The sequence below is a fragment of the Pantherophis guttatus genome, chromosome 17 (assembly GCF_059756535.1).
Source record: "Pantherophis guttatus breed Tessera chromosome 17, ASM5975653v1, whole genome shotgun sequence".
NCBI classification, from domain to species: Eukaryota; Metazoa; Chordata; class Lepidosauria; order Squamata; family Colubridae; genus Pantherophis; species Pantherophis guttatus.
Window position 1 is genome coordinate 16,996,893 of NC_142079.1, and position 20,064 is coordinate 17,016,956.

The following is a 20,064-nucleotide window of genomic DNA, read 5'->3' on the forward strand; positions in this document are numbered from 1 at the left end:
CCTAGTTAGCCTATAGGAAAATCCGGCCCTGGGTCCAGCTATCGGCTGTCCCAACTTGGTCAGTTAGAAAAGAAAAACTCTTAGGCCCATAAGAAGCGAATTTGAGGTTTTCCTGCCCAGCGTATATTGTTACCCTTTCCATGACCCCCTCCACCCCCATCAAGAAGCATCCAATTAGGGGCTAACAAATTGTTTTGGGAAACAGTCTCTGTCTCTGCATCTGGCATTCCTCTCTCGTCCTTGAAGCAGCCAGAGCTTCCCATGGGACAGTCTTGAGGCTTGGTTTCATCTCCTCATGGTATCCCCTGGCAACCCTCCCTCATACACCCAATGCCCTCCATCCCCTTTCAATGGCAGGCTGTTAACAGCAAACAAGATGTAGTGTAGCATAATGGCACTCTGACACCAGCCCTCATTCATCATAAGGGGAGGGGGCTGAATGAACAGAAAATAATTAGTGGCTGAAAAATGGGCAAACCACGGTTCTGAGGACTAGGTGGATACAAAATAGTGGTCATGAAGAGGGAGTTTGATTACTTAAATTCTAGGCTTCTGTTTGTAGAGCAAGCATAGAAACAAGACTATTCTTTAAAAGTCTAAGGCCAGCAGGCAAGGTGTGGCATTCCCCCCCCCCCCACACACACACAACACAGAAATTAAGGTTTGATTGCCTGGTGGGGGAGTATTGTTCTGCTCTCTGGCTAAGAGGGAAGGAAAGTCTCCTGCGTTACTTCCATGGAAGTTACACAAGGTGCCTTCACAGGTCTAAAGTGAGGGTCAAGTAATTCTACCTGGAGCAGGTCAACCCGAAGAGTTTAGCAGGAGGGGCCATGAAGGCTCCGCAGAAGCAACCAATCGCAAGCCTTGAAGAGGTGCGACTGCGGAGTTGGCCTTCACCTGTTGGCACCCGGCCACAATCCTGCCTTAAAGCGGGTTTTTAAAGGAGCTGCTCAGAGTGAAGTCTACTGTGCTGGTCCAGCCATGAAATGAGGCTGTGGTTGCAGTTGAACATCCAGCTGCAAGAGGCCAAGAAGGAGCAGCGTCAGGCCCTGGGAGGACCCAGCGGGAGCCGGATGGTTTCTGAGCGTTCAGAGCAGGGAAAGCCAACCTGCGCGGGCTGCCCGAGAGCCCTGGGGTCGGCGGGGCTCCCCCTGCTTGGCGGCTCCAGGCTCGGCGGCCCCGCGAGGAGAGCGCGCGCAGACGGCCCCTCCCCTCCCCGCAGACCCTGCGCGCGCCCCCGGTCTCCTTGGCGACGGGGACGCGGCGGCAGTCGAGCGAGTGAGGCTCGAGCGGCGCCTGCTGGGCTTCCCGCGATGCGCCCCGGGCGGTGGTAGCGCATGCAGGGCTCTGGCTTCCCGCCGCTCGGCCACCTGCCGCACTGGCCGCGTGCGGGGCAGGCGGAGCGGGGCGGGCGGGCGGGCGGCCCCGGCCCGCCCGACGCCCCCACGCCCCCCTCCAGGCGGGCGGCCCCCGAGCTAGAGCGCAGCCTGCAGTTCCTGCAGCAGCAACACGGCGAGACGCTCCGGCAGCTGCACCAGGAGGTCGACCGGCTGAAGCGGCGCAACCAGGGTGCGGGCGGGGTTGGCGCGGGGGGCGCGGGGCGGGGCAGCCTTGACCTCCCCCCCCGCCCTGACCCCGCCCCCCGCCTCTCTCCCTGCAGATCTGCAGTACCGGCTCATCATGCAGCCGCTGCTCCAGCAGGCAGGTGGGCGACCGAGCGGGGCGAGCGGGCGGGCGGGCGGGCGCGGGGCCGGGCGGGGCGTTGCATTGCGTAGCTCCCCCTCGCCTCTCCTGCTCTCGCCAGGCTTCCTCTCGGCGGACAGCGAAGGCGCCTCTGCTCGCAGGGCCAAGGCGAAGCGGGCCGGCGGCGGCCACAGGGAGTCGGAGGGGCGGCCGGAAGGTAGGCGCGGCGGTTACCCGGGGGCGGCCGGCAGGCGAGCCGGGAAGTAGCTGCCCCCTCGGAGCAGTCGCGGGAGGCCGGCCGGGGGCGCGGGGCGGCGGCTGCTCCCGCGAGGGGCTGCGACGGGCTCCCTGGCCGGACGCCCAGAGAGCAGCCGCCGCGGAACAACCTCGCTCCGGTCTCTGATCGGGCTGGCGGAGAAGCCCGACAGAGCCGCCCACCTCTCGGCCTTCCTCGGCAGGGGCCGCCCTCTAGCTCGGAGCCGTCGGATGCCGGGCCTGCCCGGAGCTGGGCCGGCCGGAGACCGCAGCGGGCTCGGGGGGCGCCCCCGGCCGGCTTTGCGAGAGGCCATCCCGGCAAAAGTCTCCTCCTTTTGCAGATGCGGAGCAGAAGGCCGGCGAGGACGAGGACGAGGCCTTGGCCGAAGAGGAGGATGCCCCGGAGGGGAGCCCCGAGTGGGAGAGGGGCGCCGAAGCTCTCACTGCAGAGACCCAGGAGGCGGCGGCGGCGGCGGCGGCGGCGGCAACCTCGGCCAGGTGGGAGAGCCCGGCCGGCCGCTCCGTTTCTGCCCTGGGAGCAGAGGAAGGGGAGATGCTCGGCTCGCCCCCTGCGCCCATTCCTAGGAGGAGGAAAGTGGCCCCGCTACCCCCAAGTCGGGGGCGGCTTTGCACTGAGCCGGCGGGGCGTCAGCGAGTTCTTGTTCTGTGCTGGGCAACTTCTGGCTTTGTCCGTGGGAACCGAGGCTTCTCGACTAGGCTGCTGGCCGGGAGGTGCTGCCTCTCGGCCGGCAGAAAAGGAGCCCCGGCGGCTTTCGGCTGCCCGCGAGAGAGGGCTGGGGGTGGAGGGGCCGGCTGGGAATTCCAGGCGGGCGTTTTTCTTTATGCTTTTTTTGATTATGAAAAAGAAAGAGAAATATGCGCAAAGTTATAAAGAAGAAACAGAAAAGCATCTATTCACCTATCTATTCAGGGAATGGAAATCATAGTTCATCATAATCATCCATCGCTGATCCAACACATTCAGAAATCACAAATAACATAAACTCTGCAGACCCTTAAGTTAGCTGGAGCAATATACAAGGGTTGATTGAAAAGTATTGCGTCTAACTGCCCTTATTAGCTTAATCAGGAATATTTCAATATGTAAATAGGAAAATTTCTCTGTACCATCACTTCTATTCACTACACGTTTCTGTCCCTGATGGCCATGTTTCTTAAAACCATCACAAAGGAACTCCAGCCACTGTTTGTTCACTCAAGTCCAGTAGATACCTAGGAAGGTTTCCTTCCATTTTGAGAACAGGTGGAAGTCTTGTGGTGTCACATCTGAGCTGTGTGGTGGTTGCAGGAAGCCAGCAAGATGCAAATTTGTGTCTTGGGTGGCTCACCAAGTGTGAGGCCTGGCATTCTGTGGCAGCAAAATTAACTTTCCTTTACAAACTCCGTTTAATCATTTCAAAGTGTTGAGCCATAAAATAGAGAACTCTGCGGTGATGGAGGTGTCAGATTCAGAGAATTTATGTGATGAACACCATCTGCCATCTCAAAAAGTATATAATCCTAAATTGATTTCTTTTCCCCCTTACGTGAAGCTTTGTGATGAAATTCCATGGACTTGCATTTTATTTGTGGGTCCTAACAATGATCCCTTGTTTTGTCGGCTGTTACGATGCTGTGAAGAAATTCCTCACCTTCATTTTTATAATGTGACAATTGCTCACTTCAAGCTTTCGTTTCTGTCATCTACATGTGAGCAATTCAAATGCACAAACCTCCCAATACTCCCAATTTCTGAATCAGTTCATTACCCTTTCTCATGTGGAACTGATAAGTTGCTGTCAGAAATTATCTACTTCATTCTTTTTCAAACCCATATATTCATCTTTACTGTTTTGGATCAGAGGGGAAGAGGACTCATGTCGCCAGAAGCAACCTGCATTCGGGTCTAATTACACCCACCACGGCCACCAGGACAACTCGCTACAGGACGAGTTACACTAATATCAAAGAATTGGTGGAATAGAATCATTAAAGAAAGGATGCAAAAGGAGGGACAATGAAATGTGAATGGCAAAAATTAAAATATTTTACATAATTAAATAGAATTGTTAAAATTTTCCCGTGCCAAGTTGGTCATGGTGAGTTGGCCGCAGCAACTCACTGTGGCAAGTTGTCCCATTCCCCCTGCATTCAGTGATGAATTTTAGCTGGAGGCACTCGGACATCCAATCCTGGCACAATGCTTAAACTTACTGCAGGCTTCCATTCCAAAGATGGGAGCAACCATTCTTTTCTCCCAACAAGGGAAGAACTGCCTGGAGATAAATCTCATCTACATATTGAGTAAATGCATGGAATATTATGCAGAAATTGAGTACAGAATAAGGAGGTTTGAATTCCCCAGATTTCCAACAACTTGACAAATTGCTTTTTGTCCAAGTAGACATCATTTATTCTCTACTAAAGTTTTTGCTACCATCAGTGGTTTCTTTGATGTTACCACTTCTTTCCACTGCCCAGAAAAAATAGGAATTTCTCATTTTTTACTCCATTTGGCCATTAAAACCACCATATCTTCCCCCAGACTCTCCTGAAGAGTAATTGTAGGTTGACAAAGGATTTAATTGACACTTGGGGTAGATTATGCTTTTTGAAGGCTGAAAATGATGCACGTTCCAATTAAGGTGCCTGGAGATGCTGTAATGGCCAATCTGGGGCAAGCATTTGTCCTTTGCAGCAGAAAATGAAGAAAGCACAATTGCTCTCAAAACCAATCCACAACTTAAACCCATCTTCTATCCAGATAGAATATTCTTTCATTCATATATTCATTTTTAAAATTATTTCTGAAATGTGGGTTAGTTTGTGGCATCAATTTAGCTTGAGATAAGATGATAGTGCTTTTCTGGAAGTCATGAAATCATTGTAATGATAAAAGGACCTTATACTTTACATTCCAAGAGTATCCTTAACATGTAACATATAAATGTTTTGGAGGCAGCCCAGAAGGAAAATGGCCACTCGGCAGTTTGTCCCAAATTTAGTCCTAGCCAACAGATGTGGCTAACAAATATATAAAATGATATACAGCAAGATTGGAAAAAATCTGACAAGATTTGGAAACATCCAATAGGTGCATCTTTCTAAAAAATGTATTTGGAATTGAAGTTCCTCACTGGAATTTATGAAACATATTAAATATCTGAATTTAAATTTGAAAGTATTTTGTGCATGTGTGTATATATATATACACACACACACATACAGGACTTGCATGCCAGACATAATATTCTAGGGAACACATTCGTTCTACTGAACTTGCCTCAGGGTTTAAAGACATCGATCTAGAAATCTCTTTACATAATATATTCATATTTTAAAGTATGAAATGATTTTGTCTGTTAGGGGATTAGAATTCCATTCTGTCTAGATCATTCTTATTGGTTACCTAAATTTGATTAGATTTAATCTTTAATTTGAGTCCTCTTTTCTGGTAATACAAGAAAACTAAAATAATTATATTCATTTTAAGCTATTTTTTTTGTACTGCAGGAAAGTTATTAACATTTCGTTTCCATGATTTAACACATATTGTTGTTCTGTTGTCCACATTTGTAATGACTTGAGCTTTTGTGAGAAAGGGAGTGATGGTGATTGGCACTCCTTTTAGACAGTCTACGTTTTGGAGTCCTGATTTTGAGAACCTCCTGGAGGCTGTGATTGATACTCCTGCCCTGCCTGACATTGCAGAGACGCTGCTGTCTACGACCAGGGGACGTCGCCAATGTCTGTGCTTCATCCCCCAGCAAGCCAGAGCAGGGCTGGAGATGTGAAAATCCCGTCTGCGTCTTCCAACCCCTTCTTGGTGAACGTGCTTCCTTCCTACATGCGGAAGCCCCCCAGCCTGGAGGAATGTGAGGTGGTGATTCGTCAGCTGTGGAATATTAACCACATGCAGATGCAAGAGGTGAGGCCTTTGCTCACTGGTGGTGCCAAAGATGCACTGGGCAGGAAGGGCCCCATGAGAGCCATTTTCTTCTCTCTTCCTGCAGCTGATGTACTTGAGATCATGCCTGGATGATATACACAAGACCAAAAGAATTCCTGAAGATTACATGTTAGCTGGTCAACTTGGGTAAGCTGGCTTCGGAGATGAAGGTTGAAGGGTCCGGCACACACTTTCTGGCACCAAGGGAGAATCTGAAGTCAGCCTTGTGCAGTTACTTCTCCCCCCCCCCTCGAGGGGGCTGATTTAATGTCAATTGCCTTCTCAAATTTTAGAGAATACTCCTCCTCACACAAGTCTCGGATCCTAAGAAGACCCTTTGGTCTCTAAATCTCCAGTTTTTTTCCCAGGTGAATGCGGCACTGAAGAAAATGGGATCTCTTCCTTCTCAAGCAAGAAAAGTCAGATGCCACATCTACTTGCCCTGTAACTGATTCTGCTTTGCTTCACAGAATCCTAGAGAACCGACCTGATTGAGAAAAGCCTTGGCTGATGTTCTGGCCAATTCAACCCTCCCTGGTCCTAGTTCAGACACTCGTTCTTGGACTGGGAGGGAGAGGCTCGCCCCCCCTTGGAGGAAATCCATAGCCAAGGAGAGGCTGGAACTGGATCCACCCTCTTAGCCCAGCCTGTTCACCACTGCCCATCCTGCCTGGTTCTTGTATTGGGAGCTGAGCAGCCTTGAGGCACCTTGTGAGCTCCAATGGTTAGGGATCCCCCTGGATCATGCTGGCTCTCTGACAGTAATTTCCATTGGACCTTGGAAAAATACAGCCACTAAATTCTCTTCCTGGGAGTTGTTTGGTGATATCAGGATGAAAAGGCAAAGATTGGGTTTTGCCCACTTTGATGGCAAGTTCAGGGCAGGGCACACACACACAATGCATGGGCTTCTTTGTGAAGTACACTCTGCTTATCATTGTTGAGGGAAGAACCTGCCCCCCTCCCAGCCCACCTGAGTCTCCCATGGTCTCTGGCATTCTTTGCTAGCTCTTTGAACAAGAGCCAAGGTGGAACGGCATGTCCTGTTCAGCCAGCTGGATGGAACTCTCTGCCAAGGGGCCAGGCAAGATGCCTCCCTTTGGGAACTAACTAACTCTCTTTCATTTAGGAGCCAGGAAAGCACAAAGTTGCCCAGAGTGAGGAACGCCCCAAAGAAATGGTAAGCAGCCCTTTTAATATTCCCCCTTTATTAGGGTTATGAAGTTAAAATTCTCCACTGCATGCTGAAATATCTCAATTCAGCAACAGAAATACTTCCAATTCTGGTCTTTACCTGTAGAAAAATACCAAATGTAGGCAAGATCATAGACAAAAACATGATGTAGTTTTGACTACATCTGGGCAAGACGAGACACGCTGCTATACTTTCTGCCTCTTGGAAATATTAATTTGGCAGTTTAAAAAAACTTCAGACCTTGAAGTAATGGAAAAAATTTGAGCTGGGTTGCTTGCTTGGAAGTATGTACCTGCATGCAGGTGTGTGCTTGGTCTGCACAGCTGAAAGCAGCTTTTGACCAAGTCTCTCTTTCCTGATCCAATCGGCATGTCCCAAAACATATTAATGCTGACATCAACCCAGTATTCTTGATGTAACCCCAATAAAAATGTGTTTTTGAGCATTATCCCTGTTGGCTGAGAGAGGCCAAGAGAATAGTTGCTTTTGCTTGAAAACGAGTCTTTTACAAGCCCTTAAAGAAAGGTGGACCCTTTGAAGTCTCCTGTTGGCCATCAACAGGCCTGCTTTGTTTTCCAGCCGGATCCTGACCCCACTGCCCGCTGCCGAAAGAGCTGTGCTGCCTGCCCTGAAGCAGACGCTGGGGAATGCCTTTGCCGAGAGGCAGAAGCGAGCACAAGCTGTTCAGAGGAACAGGCTGCACAGGACCGCCCTGTAGCCAGGAGACCCCCTGCAGCCAGCTGCCTTTGGGACCCCCTTGGGCTGCTCCTGAGGCCTTTTCCCCTCACCTGATTTTTGTTAGACTTTGTATGTATGCCGACTTTCATGCTCGCTGCACTACAGACAGCCACAGTTATAGTGCTTAATTGCTAAGACTGCTTTGCCTTCAAAAGCAGCGGTCTCCTCCGTCTTCCATATCACAGTTGGAGGCCCAACACAGGCGAGCCTGCTTAGATCAAAGGGCTTTGTGAAAATGTAAATGTGGGTTGGCAAAAAAAGGCTGGGTGTTAAATACTGTAACAATAGATTTATTACAATAAAACAAATGCAATGATTCATGTCTGAAAGATCGCGCCTGTTGTACTACAATTAATCAGCAACTTGCAAAGTAATTACTTGAAAATCTTCAAAATGGCAGAGTGCTCAGAGATTGACAGAAGGGGCAGCATCCGAGATGCTGTTTTAACAATGCCAACATTCAGAAAGGTGGAGAACTGTGCCCAAACAGTCCCATTCCTGAAACTGAAATGTCAGAGACATCAGCTGGAGCGCTGAAAGCAGGAGTTTCTGCCTGAACCAACAGTCCTGATCCCTGGCAGACCCTCGCCAGCCCCCACTTGATGCCTTGTGAGAAGCAGAGCGCAGTGGGTCCTCCTGCTGACCGAGGGCAGGGCTGACGCTGGACCAGCTGTCCATCTTTCCACGAGGGACCGAGTTCGCTTTCCCAAGCTCTTCTCTACAAAGGCATTTTTAACCCTCCCCTGAAAACTGTAAATTCCCATGGGCGTCAAGAGCCTGGCCAGCCACCAAAGGCAGAAGCAATGCAAGCAGGAAAGCCAGGTCTGAGCCCATGAAGGCTCTTGCTTCCAGTGCCCAGCTGGCGAGACTGGCTGGTCAAGCAGCAGACAAGCAGGCCTGCCGGATGCTCTGGGCCCAGGTGTTGAGGAGGGCGGTGACTGAGTGCTTGTCTGGCAGCTGCAACAATTTGGACATCATGTAGCGATACACCGACTGCAGGAAAGGGTTTGCTTCTGCAAAGGGAGACAATGTTACAAGAAGAAATAGTATAGGTCCATGTGGTCGAATCTGGCACGTGTGTCGGAAGTGGCACGCAGAGCCATTTCTCTAGGCATGCGGAGCCATCGCCTGTTGCTCTTCCAGGTTCCGGTGCGCTGGCCAGCTGGGTTTTATGCGCACCGGCAGGCCGGAAACCGGAAGAGCAGCTGCCTATTGCGCATTTGCGCTCCAAGAAGATGTTTCAGAGTGCGCATGCACACCAGTCAGCTGGTCTGATTTCTGGCGCGCATGCATGTGCGAACACCAGCAACAAAGGCGTGTGTGCCAAAAGATGCAGAGGAGATTCTGGCGGTCGCTCCAAAGGGCGCAGAGCAAGGTAAGCCGGGGCTTCCCTCCCTCCCTGCCTGTGTGGGCTTCTTGAGTGGCCCCAGGCAGTCTGGACCAGCAGCTGGTGAAGGTGGGGGGGTGGTGGTGGGCTGCCTGTGCAGATGACCTGCAGCTCAGCACTGTTTTCAATCGGCGAGTGAGGCAAGAGGGCACACAGCGTCCATCTGCCTGTCTCGGTGAGGAAGTTTCCTGGAGAGGCAGCCGAAAACTCCATGTGGCGGCTGCCAATCACAAGCCCCAGGGGCGCCTGCTTCCAAGGGAACGGCTTGGCTACTTTGAAGCGAGTGGCCGGGAAGCTTCCTCGCCAAGAGACGGGCAGATGGACGCTGCATGCCCTTTTGCCTCATTCACCGATTTAAAACAGCGCTGAGCTGAGGAGAGGCAGAGCCGGGATCAGAGTCAGCCAGGGGGAAAGGGAGGTGTGTGGTGCCACTTCCCCCTACAAGCACAGCGTCCGTCTGCCCATCTCTCAGCGAGGAAGTTTCCCGGCCACTCGCTTCAAAGTAGCCGAGCCATTCCCTTGGAAACAGGCACAAGCGAGCAAGCCCCTGTGGCTCGTGATTGGTGAGAGATGGGCAGACGCTCTTGCCTCACTCGCTTGCTTGCACTGCGTGTGGGGAGACTGGGAGCTCCGCTTCGGCTGCCGATTGAAAATAGGGCTGAGCTGCGGAGGGCGGCAAACTCCAGAGCTGAAAGAGGCTGAGGAGAGATAGGGTCAGGATCGGAGTCAGCCAGGGGGAAAGGGAGGTATGTGGTGTCACTCCACCCTACAAGCGCAGCATCCGTCTGCCCGTCTCTTGGCGAGGAAGCTTCTCGGCCGCTTGCTTCAAAGTAGCCGAGCCATTCCCTTGGAAGCAGTTGCCCCCAGGGCTCGTGATTGGCGGCCTCCACATGGAACTTTTGGCCACCTCTCCCAGGAGTCCCGAGGCATAGCAGCTGCCTGCTCCTCCCTCTCTGCCTCCTGCCCACACTGAAGTTTGGGAAGCATCGGGGAAAGTTTATACTCGGGGCAGGAAAGCAAGCCGCTGCTGTCGCCAGCATCATGGCGAACAGGCCAACCGGGTGGAAGGAGGCCGCCCGACCAGCTCCCTGCTCCTCTGGTAGCTCGCTTCTTCCCCGGAGAAGGAACGGCAGCATACAGTGGAAGTGCTCTCGGCCCCAACAGGAAGCTCTGAACATGCAGCTTGCTTGGGCTCCTTCCTGCTGGGAGCCGCAGGCTGCAGGGGAAAGAGCAAGAGCGACTGGCCCGCTCAGGTGCATGGGGAAACATTTGCTGGCTGGGTGGCTGGCTGCTCCTTCCCTAGCGTTGGCCCAGCTGGCGGCGCAGCAACGGGCGTGACGGGGTTTGGGTAATGGGCCCAACCGCAGGCAGCGTAGTGATGGGGGTTGGGTGGAGGTGCCGCGCTGAGCCAGGGAATGGCAGTTCCCAGGGGGAAGGAGCCCAGGCAAGCCATGCGTTCAGAGCTCACCGGCTGCTGGTCCACCAAAGCCCTGCCAGCCACATCTGCTTAGCTTGCTGGCAGCATCAGAATGCTGGGAGGAGCCCAAGCAAGCCGCGCGTTCAGAGCTTCCCCAGCGGGGCCAAGAGAGCGGCCATCAGCCAGGGAACGGCAGCTCCCAGCAGGAAGGAGCCCAGGCAAGCCATGTGTTCAGAGCTTCCCTGGCAGCGCTCTTAGCCCCACCATCTTGGCAGCACCATGTGCTGGCCAGGGAACAACTGTCTCACCAGAGAACGGGCCGGTACCTAGTTGTCCTCTGGTAAGAGAACGCTGGCCTCTTGGAAAAAGGGGGGACATGTTCAGGGATTTGCAGTGCAGGGTGCATGCGCAGGGGGAGCGCGGGGGGTGTCCTGCACGCATGCACATTGCATTATGGGTGCCGGCACGCAGGAGCGCGACAGCGGTCGCACGCTCAGACTTTTGACACACAATGCCCAAAAGATTTGCCATCGCTGGTATAAGTTCTCCTGCTTGAGCAGGCGGCTGGACTAGAAGACCTCCAAGGTCTAGTCTAGTCTAGTCTATTCCCTCTTCCAGTCCCTATTCCTATTAAAAGGCACAATGACAGACTGTGTGCGTTGCAGTGCCCCGAATAATTAGGAGTAGAAACTTAGAAAGCCTGTTCCTCCTCTTATTGTTTCCTTCTTTAAAAATGAAGCATTAACCTGCTCTCTGCCTCACATCATCTGCCCCACTCAGCTTCCCCCCCCCCCACCCCGCATCATATGGATTCCGAAAAGTCTTTGGCTCAGCAATGTGAATCCAGGATTTTCCCCCACCAGCTTAGGGTGTAGCCAGAATGGGGGTTCAAAGCACAGAAGGGAACTAGCCAGCCCAAGCACCAGCCGCCAATGCCATACCGTATTGCTGAGGGTTGTCAATCCAGAGGGGGCTCTGGTCTGGGTAGTCAGCTGGGACGCTGAGCTGCAGCGGGGGGACGCTCGGAAGGTTCTTGTCATCTGGAACCAGAGGTGCCATGTGTGTTTTGGGGGGGGAAATCTTGCAAAAACAACCTGAAAGCTTTTTTGCACATCAACCCTTCTTTCTTACTTCACCGTCCCCAAGTCTGAGCAACTTCAGCTGCCCCCTCTTAGAGGGTCAGACGCTGCAGTGGGCTCACCCCACAGCTGTCTCTGCCACTCACCTATCTTGCAGATGAGATGGACTGTGCCATTGTTGCTGCAGTGGGCAGGATCAAGGTTCACGAGGAACTTGGGGTTTAATCTCGCCACCTCCCCTTGCAGAACATTTGGGATGGTCTGCCTTTCGTCGTCTTCGTACTTCCGCTTCCGAGGGGAAGGCACCGGAGTCCTGGGCAAAGAGAGGCCCATCCAGACAACCAAATATTTACGGCTGCATCCGGCTATACAGCTAGTCCTTGACTTACAACAGTTCATGAGGACCGAGATTGTTGGGGACTATATGCTGACTTGGTAAACTGCTGTAAAGCACTGTGAAGCAGTATATAAGTCTAGGTGCTATTGCTTTTACTGACCTTTCAAAGTTACAATAGCACTGAAAAAAGTGACTTATGACCGTTTTTCACACTTACAACCGTTGCAGTATCCCTGTGGTCATGTGATCAAAATTTGGACACTTGGTGACTGGCTCATATTTACCGCGGTCAGAGTGTCCCAGAGTCACATGATCCCCTTTTGCAATCTTCCAGCAAGCAAAGTCAATGGGAAAGTCGGATTCACTTAACGACTGTGTTAGTAACTTAGTTACTGCAATAATTCACTTATCAACTGTGGCTAGAAAGGTCGTAAAATGGGATAAAATTCACTTAACAGCTGTCTCACCTAGCAATGGAAATTTTGGGTTCAACTGTGGTTGTAAGTCAAGGACTATCTGTAAACGTAATTAAGCAAACTTGATTTTTATTTTTCTTATTTTTAATTAAGACAAGGTCTGCCAAGTCCTGAGAGCTGAACAGGACATGTTTTTTAGGTCACATTTATGCAAAAAATGTGGCAAAATCCGAAGGATTCCCAAATGCTTCAGCCCGGCTGAATTTCCCAAAACCTTCCCACCACTGGAATTTGCTTGCTTTGTCCTAAAGAGTTGAAAAAATGACACCTACATGATTGGGGGACCATGGATGGCAGTCACGGCTGGCATGAAAGTTCGATACAGGGAATGATTGAAGACTGGTGAGCGGATATTGGCAAGGACAGCATCCAGCAACGGTTGGCACAAATACTGCTGCTTTGTGGCAGGCACTGCAGGGGGAGGAGGGGTGGGCTGGCATACAACAGAGACACCAATTACCTGCACATAAACCAAGCACCTTTGTTGCTCCCTCTACCTGCTCAGGTCCTAAACTTGGCAAAAAGGCAAAAAGAATACGGCAACTGAAAAGCCAAGTCTGTCTCTTGACCCTCTTTCTAGTGATTAAAGTTCAGATACTCTCTGGAGACCCGTCTTTCCCACCCACGTCAACACAGAAGAGAGTAACTGGGATCAGAGTGGGAATCTTTCCAATCAGGTTGTTTTTCACCATCTGCCTCAGCCCCAACCCAAGGGAGTCCTCTGCTTGGTTCCGGGCTGACTGATCCCTGCCTGCCTGGCTCCCCTCACCCGCCATTTCCTGCACAATCAATCTGGACTTTGCACGTTTTCACCTGCAACTTCAGAGCCTCACCGAGGGGCAGAACCCGAGGCTCTGAGGAACGGATAGGCTGCCATATTATGGGATATTAGAAAGATGAGAAAATCCTCCCTTCACTTACCACGGCCATGTCGTTCTTAAGCTTCTCCAGAGCAATTTCACATTTCTGCAAAGTTTTCAGAGGACAGCTAAGAAGGAAAGAAGGGACTCTCAGACTTCCCTCCCGGGGAAAACGGAAACCGCACAGACATTTCTCGGATCAGGATGTTTGGCTGGCCAGGGAAGTGAATGCGGGTCCCATTTCTCATGGGGCTGAGAAGAACAAAAGCTGCAATGGGGCTGCTAGTCGCTGAGAACACCTGTGCAATGCTGGGACTGACCGTACAATGGAGGCCCATAGCCAGAGGGGCAGGTGGAAAGCCAACAGCAGAGCCCCCCTCAAGTGCTTCATTGCAAGGGAGGATCCCCATGGCAGCAGAGACTCACAGAGGGAAATGTGCAACCGCCAAGAATTTACCGCTTCTTAGGATCCGTCAGAATGTCCAGCAGGCTCTTCATCTTGCTCAGGTCCTTCTTCCTGTCTGAATGGGAAAAGGCAGGGATGACCAAACCGTCAGAAGAAAACAAGGGGGACCGTGACTACTGGGTAGCCTTCAGTCCTTTTCCTTCACTCAGAAAGAAAATGTAGAATTGCCCCAAACACAACAGAGTCAGAAAAAACAGCAGGCAAAACATAATCCCACCATTGAAGGCCTGGCCACCAGCTCCAGCACCAAAGATCAGATCTTCACTGGGACTGAGGAGATCTCCTCTGCAGCCGGCCAAGATGGTGAAGAAGCCAAATTTAATATCTAAGTTTGCGAGGGCACAACTGCAAGAGTGCCATTATAGTAAAATTGTAAAAGATTGCGACAAAGTAAAAGGGACAAAGTGGTGGCTGAACAGCAGTCAACAGCAAGAGGCTGATGGCTCCTTCATGGGACCTTGGGCACATTCATCTCTGCAGCTCTCCAAGGAACTAGTCCAGCTTCTTCCTCTTAACCTCCCAAGATGAAGAATATCTGACAATGCAGGCCTGATTCTGCAAGATCCCCGAGTAAGAATCTGTGATCTCAGTTCACCGATAGATGCTCTCAAGGGATCCAGGGACCTTTCAACGGCTGCTGAGGAGCAGCCACACATCCTACCCAGAGGCTCCGACCGCTGGTTGAGTCCAACCAACAAATGTGTGGGGGGAGGGGGGTTTCAGCTCTTCTTCTCCCAGCCTGGACCTTCTGGTGGAGAAATGTCAGACTGAGCGGTTCCCTTGGAAACTGGCAGTCTGAAAAATTCTCTGGAATCCAATGAGAATCCAGGAAACTGATCCATGGGGAGTTGATCTGCAATCTGCAGGTGAACTGAGTGGCTGAGAGGCGGCGTTTCCAATGTATTTGGAGCTGGACGTGACCAGATTCAATGGGACCTCAGAGCCCACCTCCCCATTTCGACAGTTTATTACCTTTTAGCAGAAGAGAAACTTTCTTCAGATATAGTTAAGCATTTCTGTTGGGACTTTTCCAGTATTTCTCTGGCTATAATATAAAAACTGGACATGGATTTTGGGATTTGCACATTTAACAAACAAGAAAAAAAAATGGATTACCGCCTTTTTTTAAGAAATGAGAGAACTTTTTTTTTAATGGATGGAGCTTACCTATGTCAGGTAATTCCGGGCTCCAATTCCACAACAGATTTGCCACAGGTGGGACTGAAGCCTGGAATACCCGATAGTGGCCTTGTAGGAACGTTTTTCCTCCATCTCCCTTGCGCTGATTGGTCTGGATTAATAATATAAAGGTAACTAGAGAAGTTTCCTATTACCTCCTTTACCCCTCTCTACTTCTAGTGGCATTGCCAGATGAAATTTATGTTTCGGACACTGGAGGGCTGCCTTTGACTAACGGTGTTGATTGTCATGGATTTATAAGCAAAGGGTGCGCTATTGACCATGGCTGTAAAAAAAATCACAGCATTAAGGATTGGATGAAATTGCATGTTTTAGATTCAGGTTTGACGAAGTTACATTTAAACTGACAAAATTTATAAAGTCTAAATTTGAGACTCTGGCAAAGCAAAATGACAAGGTGAATAAAATTATTGATGATGCTAAGCCAAGTGAATGACAGGGTGAACTTTTTAGAAAATAGTGGAAATCACATTTGCACTTTTCGCTTGAAACTGAAATAAATAAAACTTTAATTTTGAAATTTGATTATTAAAACTGTTCACAGATTACAGAAATACTGTGTACTATTGAATTTTAAAGCAAAAGCTTACTGTTTTTTTAAATTTTAACTGTATTGAAGAAAGTCAGAAGTTATTTCATTTTCTTTTCTTTATTCCTTGCACTCTCCCCCATTTCTTTCCTTTTAATTTTTTTCTCTTTTATAGAAATTCAATAACATGTGTATATGTGGAGAGAGAGAGAGAGATGGAGGGAGGGAGGGAGGGAGGGAGGGAGGGAGAGCAAGTTCCTCTCCCACTCCAGTTACTGAAAGGACAGGACGGACACACAGAACAAACCCCAACAAAAAAGGACCCAGACCTTCATTTTTGTCAATCTTGTTGATCATCCTGCGCAGAGGCTCAATGTATTTGGACAGCTGCTTGAGCTTCTCCAAGTACTGCTGCTCCTCAGACTGGCTGGAGCTGGCCGGGCTCATGACAGAGCTAGGATTGCCTTGGGGGACAAAAAGCAGCATGTTCAAGTGGAGAGCTCCCCCCACCCCCCTTAGCTTCAGGTCTTGAAGATTCAGGAGCAGGAGGAGGGGGAAGGGGCTGACTCATCCTCACCAGCCCTGTTTGCCACATTCAGTCCATCGAGTGCAGGCCAGAGCTCCCCATCATACTAAGCCAGATGCCCAAGGAGAGGCATCAAGTAGAAAATTAAAGTGAATTTCATTTACTTTCAAAGTGAGGTATTAAATAAGATTAGTCTCCTGTCACTAGGTGATACTTTCTCCTCGTATCATGTTAAAATACAGTTCAGCTGTAACTTCAGGCAGCTTACAGGAGCAGGAAACTAACCAAGTGTGTCAGGGTTCCAAGCAACACCCCCAATGAAAGAAAACTCCGAGGCATGAGTTTCCTCAAAGTTCCATTTTATTAGAGATGTCATATTGGCACATCTGGGAAAACCTGAATCTGAAAGCTTCCAGGTTTTCCCCACCCAAAATGAAGTCCAAGTCCCTTCCCCTGCACCCACATGTCCATCACATGGTCCAATCAATGCACCGTCCCAACTGGAGATGCCTCTCAGTCACACCCCTCCAGGTGCAGGGCAGAGTGGCCTTGACTCTCAAAGAAAGGAATGTTATTTTGACTACCTTTCTCCCCAGCTCCATACAATCTCCCCTCCCGGTTTCCTACAGCACTGAATGTGGCAGGCCTGAAGAGCCAATGCCCAAAATGGCTTCCAGGCCTGACAGCCCGCCCCCTCTCATCCGATGATTGAATCCTGCAATGAGATCAAGAGAGCAACATAGGGGGTTAAGCACTATCACCTAACTACCTCCCCCCCCCCCAGGGGGACCCTTTGGCTTATCAGGATATTTATCATGGAATTGCTTCACTAACCTGTCTGCTTTCAAATCCCAGCTTTTAACCCAAGTAGCTTCAGACAAAGAATACCCCTTCTAATGAACTAAGCACTGTAATCTCCCTCTACATAATCTAGAGTCTAGGATTCGTTTTACTTCATAATGGGTTTCCCCTTGTACCACTATAGTTTTAGGAGCTGATCGGGTCTGTGGTCTTAACCTTGACCCAACTGCTGGTTTCAGCAAGCTGCAATGGAAGACAGGATGGGAGGCTAAGATGAACTGTCACTGGGTTAATTACTTTCACCATGGGGAAGAGACCTAAAAACTTAGGTCCTAGCTTTTTACTGGGCAGCTTCAGTCTTATGTACTTGGTTGACAGAAAAACCCGATCTCCCACATGGAAGGGAGGCTGGAGAGATGGGTGTTTGTCCGCTTGCTTCTTGTATGCTTCCGCAGCATCTGCTAGCGCTTGCTTCGTATTCTCCCACCCTTTTTTCAACAATTCCATCCAGTCAGTCAAAATCATGGAGGAGGGTGGTTCCCTGGGCAGTTTGGGCATGGGGACAAAATCCATGCCGCTTGTGACCTAAAAAGGGGTCAATCCAGTGCTGCTATGCACTGCGCTGTTGTAGGCCACTTCTGCAAATGGCAAGAGGTCCACCCAGTTTTATTGTTGGTAATCCACAATAGCATCTTATATATTGTTCCACCATTGCGTTCACTTGTTCCACCACACCATTCATACTTGGATGGAAAGCCGAGCTAAGTCCTTTTGTAGATCTGACCAATCTGAGGAATTCTCTCCAAAATTTAGCGATGAATTGGACTCCTCGATCCAATATCACCCGGCGGGGTATTCCGTGCAGTTGGCAGATCTGCTTGATGAACATTTTGTTGAAGATGCCAGCTTCTTCGCAGAGGGTAATCTGGAGCAAGCAGTGAAATGGTTTGCTTAGAAAATAAGTTGATTACTGTCCAAATCACTGTGTTTCCCCTACTGTCTCGGAGTTCGACTATAAAATCCATTGCAATTTCCTCCCAAGGTGTGCTGGGAGTCGCTACTTGCTGAAGGACTCCAGGGGTTTTTCCTAGTCTCATCTTCATGGCAGCACAAGTGACACAGCTTTTTACATAGCCTTCCACATCGGCTTTCATCTTTGGCCACCAGAATTGCCTCCTAGCCAGATGTAGGATTTTTAGGAATCCAAAGTGACCGGCCAGCTTTGAGTCATGACTGCGCTGTAGCACTTTCAGTCTCATGCTAGCAGGGATATACAGCTTGGATCTCTTCCATGCTAGCCCGTCTCTCATGGTCAAGGCGTCCTTATTGTCAGTGAGCCAGGGGTCAGTTGGAAGTGCGGTTTTTGAGGGCTGCGGTCAACTTGTCCTGTGCATGGTGAGGGTATCGTCTGACTTGGCCTCTGGTGGTGACTTGTGCAGCTTGTTATATGGGAAGCATGATGGCGTGGACAACTTCTTCTTGGCGGCTGTCAAACTGTGACTTCCTGACAAAGCGTCAGCAAGTAGGTTTTTACCCGCTGGGATGTACTTCAGTTCAAAGTTGAACTACCTAAAGTACTGTGCCCAACGGATTTGTTTAGGAGAGTTTTCTAGGGGTTTTTAGGGCCTCAAGGTTTTTGTGATCTCTCCTGGAGACCTCGAAAGGTACTTCTTTGTCTCCAGGAGAGGAGGGCCCAGCAGACTGTGTAGGCTTCTTTTTCCCAAATGGCCCACTTCCTCTCGGTGTCGGTGAGTTTTTTAGACACACATGCACAAGGTAGCAGTTGTCCTTGTGGGTCTTTTTGAAGGAGTACAGCAGCTAAGGCTATGTCACTAGTGTCAGTTGGATGATGAACTGCCTTTCTGGGCCTGGGTGTTGGAGGATAGGTTCCTCTGCAAAGAAACCGATTTAACTTTGAGAAGTTTTAACTTCTCAAAAGCTCTTTGGCAATCCATCAACCAGGCGAGGGGTTGATTTGGCTGCAGCTTGTTAGGTGGGGCCCCAGTTTTCAGCAGTTCTGTCAGGGGGAGAGTTACTTCGGCGACCGCAGAGATGAATTGTCTGTAAAAGTTGGCAAGGAAGTTTTGAAATTGCTTGCAAGTGCATGGGGGCTGCCAGTCCAGCACTGCTTTCACTTTCCCAGGGTCCATTTCCACTCCCTTGCTGGATTCGGTAACCTAGGTAATTTAGGGAAGTTTCGTGGAATTCACATTTTGACAGCTTGGTGTAGAGTTTGACGGCTAGGAGTTTTTTCAGCACTTGCCGCACCAGCTTTACGTGTTCTTTAAGGCTCTCACTGAATATAAGTATGTCATCTAGGTAAACTATGACCCCTTTGTATAAGTGCTCATGTAGCACTTCATTTATTAGCTGCATGAAGATTGCGGGGGCTCCTTGCAGGCCAAATGGCATGACTCTGAATTGGAAACTGCCAAGTGGACAGTTAAAAGGCAGTTTTCCATTCGTCGCCTTCTTTGATTCTTATGCGATAGTAGGCTTCTCTCAAATTTAGTTTGGTGAACACTTTGCCCTTGGCTAAGTGATTTAGCAAGTCCTTCATGAGTGGCAAGAGGTAGGTGTTCTCCATGGACACAGCGTTAATTCTGTGAAAATCAATGCAAAGTCTCACCGCTCCCATCTTTCTTTTCTTTAAACAGTACAGGAGCTGCCATTTTGGATTTTACGGGTTGGATAATCTCCCGCTCCAGATTGGCATCAATGTATTTCCTTAGTTCTTGCATTTCCTTAGGGGTCATGTAATACATCTTGGGTTTTGGCAGCTTGGCTCTCAGCACGAATTGTATCGCACAGTCTATTGACCGACCCAAGGGTCTTATCGCTGGTTTTTCAGTAGCCAGCTTCCTGTGGGATCTATGGCTACTGCAGTGTTGTACCATGCTTGTATGTGATCTGGGACCCCATGGATGTTGCAAGCGTTTTGGAGCTCTGGGTCGAGGGCTTTCTTGAAGGTGTGGATGAGTAGGCACTCCGGCCAGTCCCTCAGTTTCCCAGCCAGTCTGCAAAACTCCCAGATTAATTCCTTGGGAGGTCGGCTCGCTTGCTTCAGAACTTTGATTTGGGCCTCAGCCTCCACTCTGTGGGCCATGCCTTCGAAGTGGGCCTGCATCAGTTGGACGAATTCATTGGCATCCTCCAGCTCAGGGGC

At 50.1% G+C, this 20,064-nt stretch overlaps 2 protein-coding genes across 5 annotated transcripts in view; one reads left to right on the forward strand and one right to left on the reverse strand.

The window, feature by feature from the left end:
- The first annotated feature begins 1,322 nt into the window (after nt 1-1,322).
- On the forward strand, nt 1,323-8,136 carry CCDC74B (coiled-coil domain containing 74B). Its single transcript, XM_087880639.1, has 8 exons — nt 1,323-1,569; nt 1,661-1,705; nt 1,805-1,900; nt 2,280-2,436; nt 5,650-5,866; nt 5,952-6,034; nt 7,017-7,067; nt 7,662-8,136. The coding sequence occupies exons 1-8, from the start codon at nt 1,338-1,340 to the stop codon at nt 7,798-7,800; spliced, it is 1,020 nt and encodes a 339-aa protein (XP_087736765.1). The 5' UTR covers nt 1,323-1,337; the 3' UTR covers nt 7,801-8,136.
- MED15 (mediator complex subunit 15) overlaps nt 8,095-20,064 on the reverse strand; it is a 43,051-nt gene continuing 31,081 nt past the window's right edge. For all 4 annotated transcript variants that reach the window (XM_087880635.1, XM_087880638.1, XM_087880636.1 and 1 more), the window contains 7 exons: nt 15,901-16,035; nt 13,834-13,897; nt 13,438-13,504; nt 12,789-12,949; nt 11,850-12,016; nt 11,566-11,664; nt 8,095-8,833 (listed from right to left, as the gene is read on the reverse strand). In XM_087880635.1, coding sequence (XP_087736761.1) covers nt 8,697-8,833; nt 11,566-11,664; nt 11,850-12,016; nt 12,789-12,949; nt 13,438-13,504; nt 13,834-13,897; nt 15,901-16,035 — 830 coding nt within the window. In that variant the 3' untranslated portion in view covers nt 8,095-8,696. The remainder of the gene's footprint in view (nt 8,834-11,565; nt 11,665-11,849; nt 12,017-12,788; nt 12,950-13,437; nt 13,505-13,833; nt 13,898-15,900; nt 16,036-20,064) is intronic.

What these genes read in the sequence shown, in the direction of transcription:
- CCDC74B (XM_087880639.1), top strand. Translation starts at nt 1,338, where the DNA reads ATGCAGGGCTCTGGCTTCCCGCCGCTCGGCCACCTGCCGCACTGGCCG. An exon ending in GCCGCTGCTCCAGCAGGCAG is followed by an intron (nt 1,706 to 1,804) that starts GTGGGCGACCGA and finishes TGCTCTCGCCAG; the next exon opens with GCTTCCTCTCGGCGGACAGC. An exon ending in GCGGCGGCAACCTCGGCCAG is followed by an intron (nt 2,437 to 5,649) that starts GTGGGAGAGCCC and finishes CTGACATTGCAG; the next exon opens with AGACGCTGCTGTCTACGACC.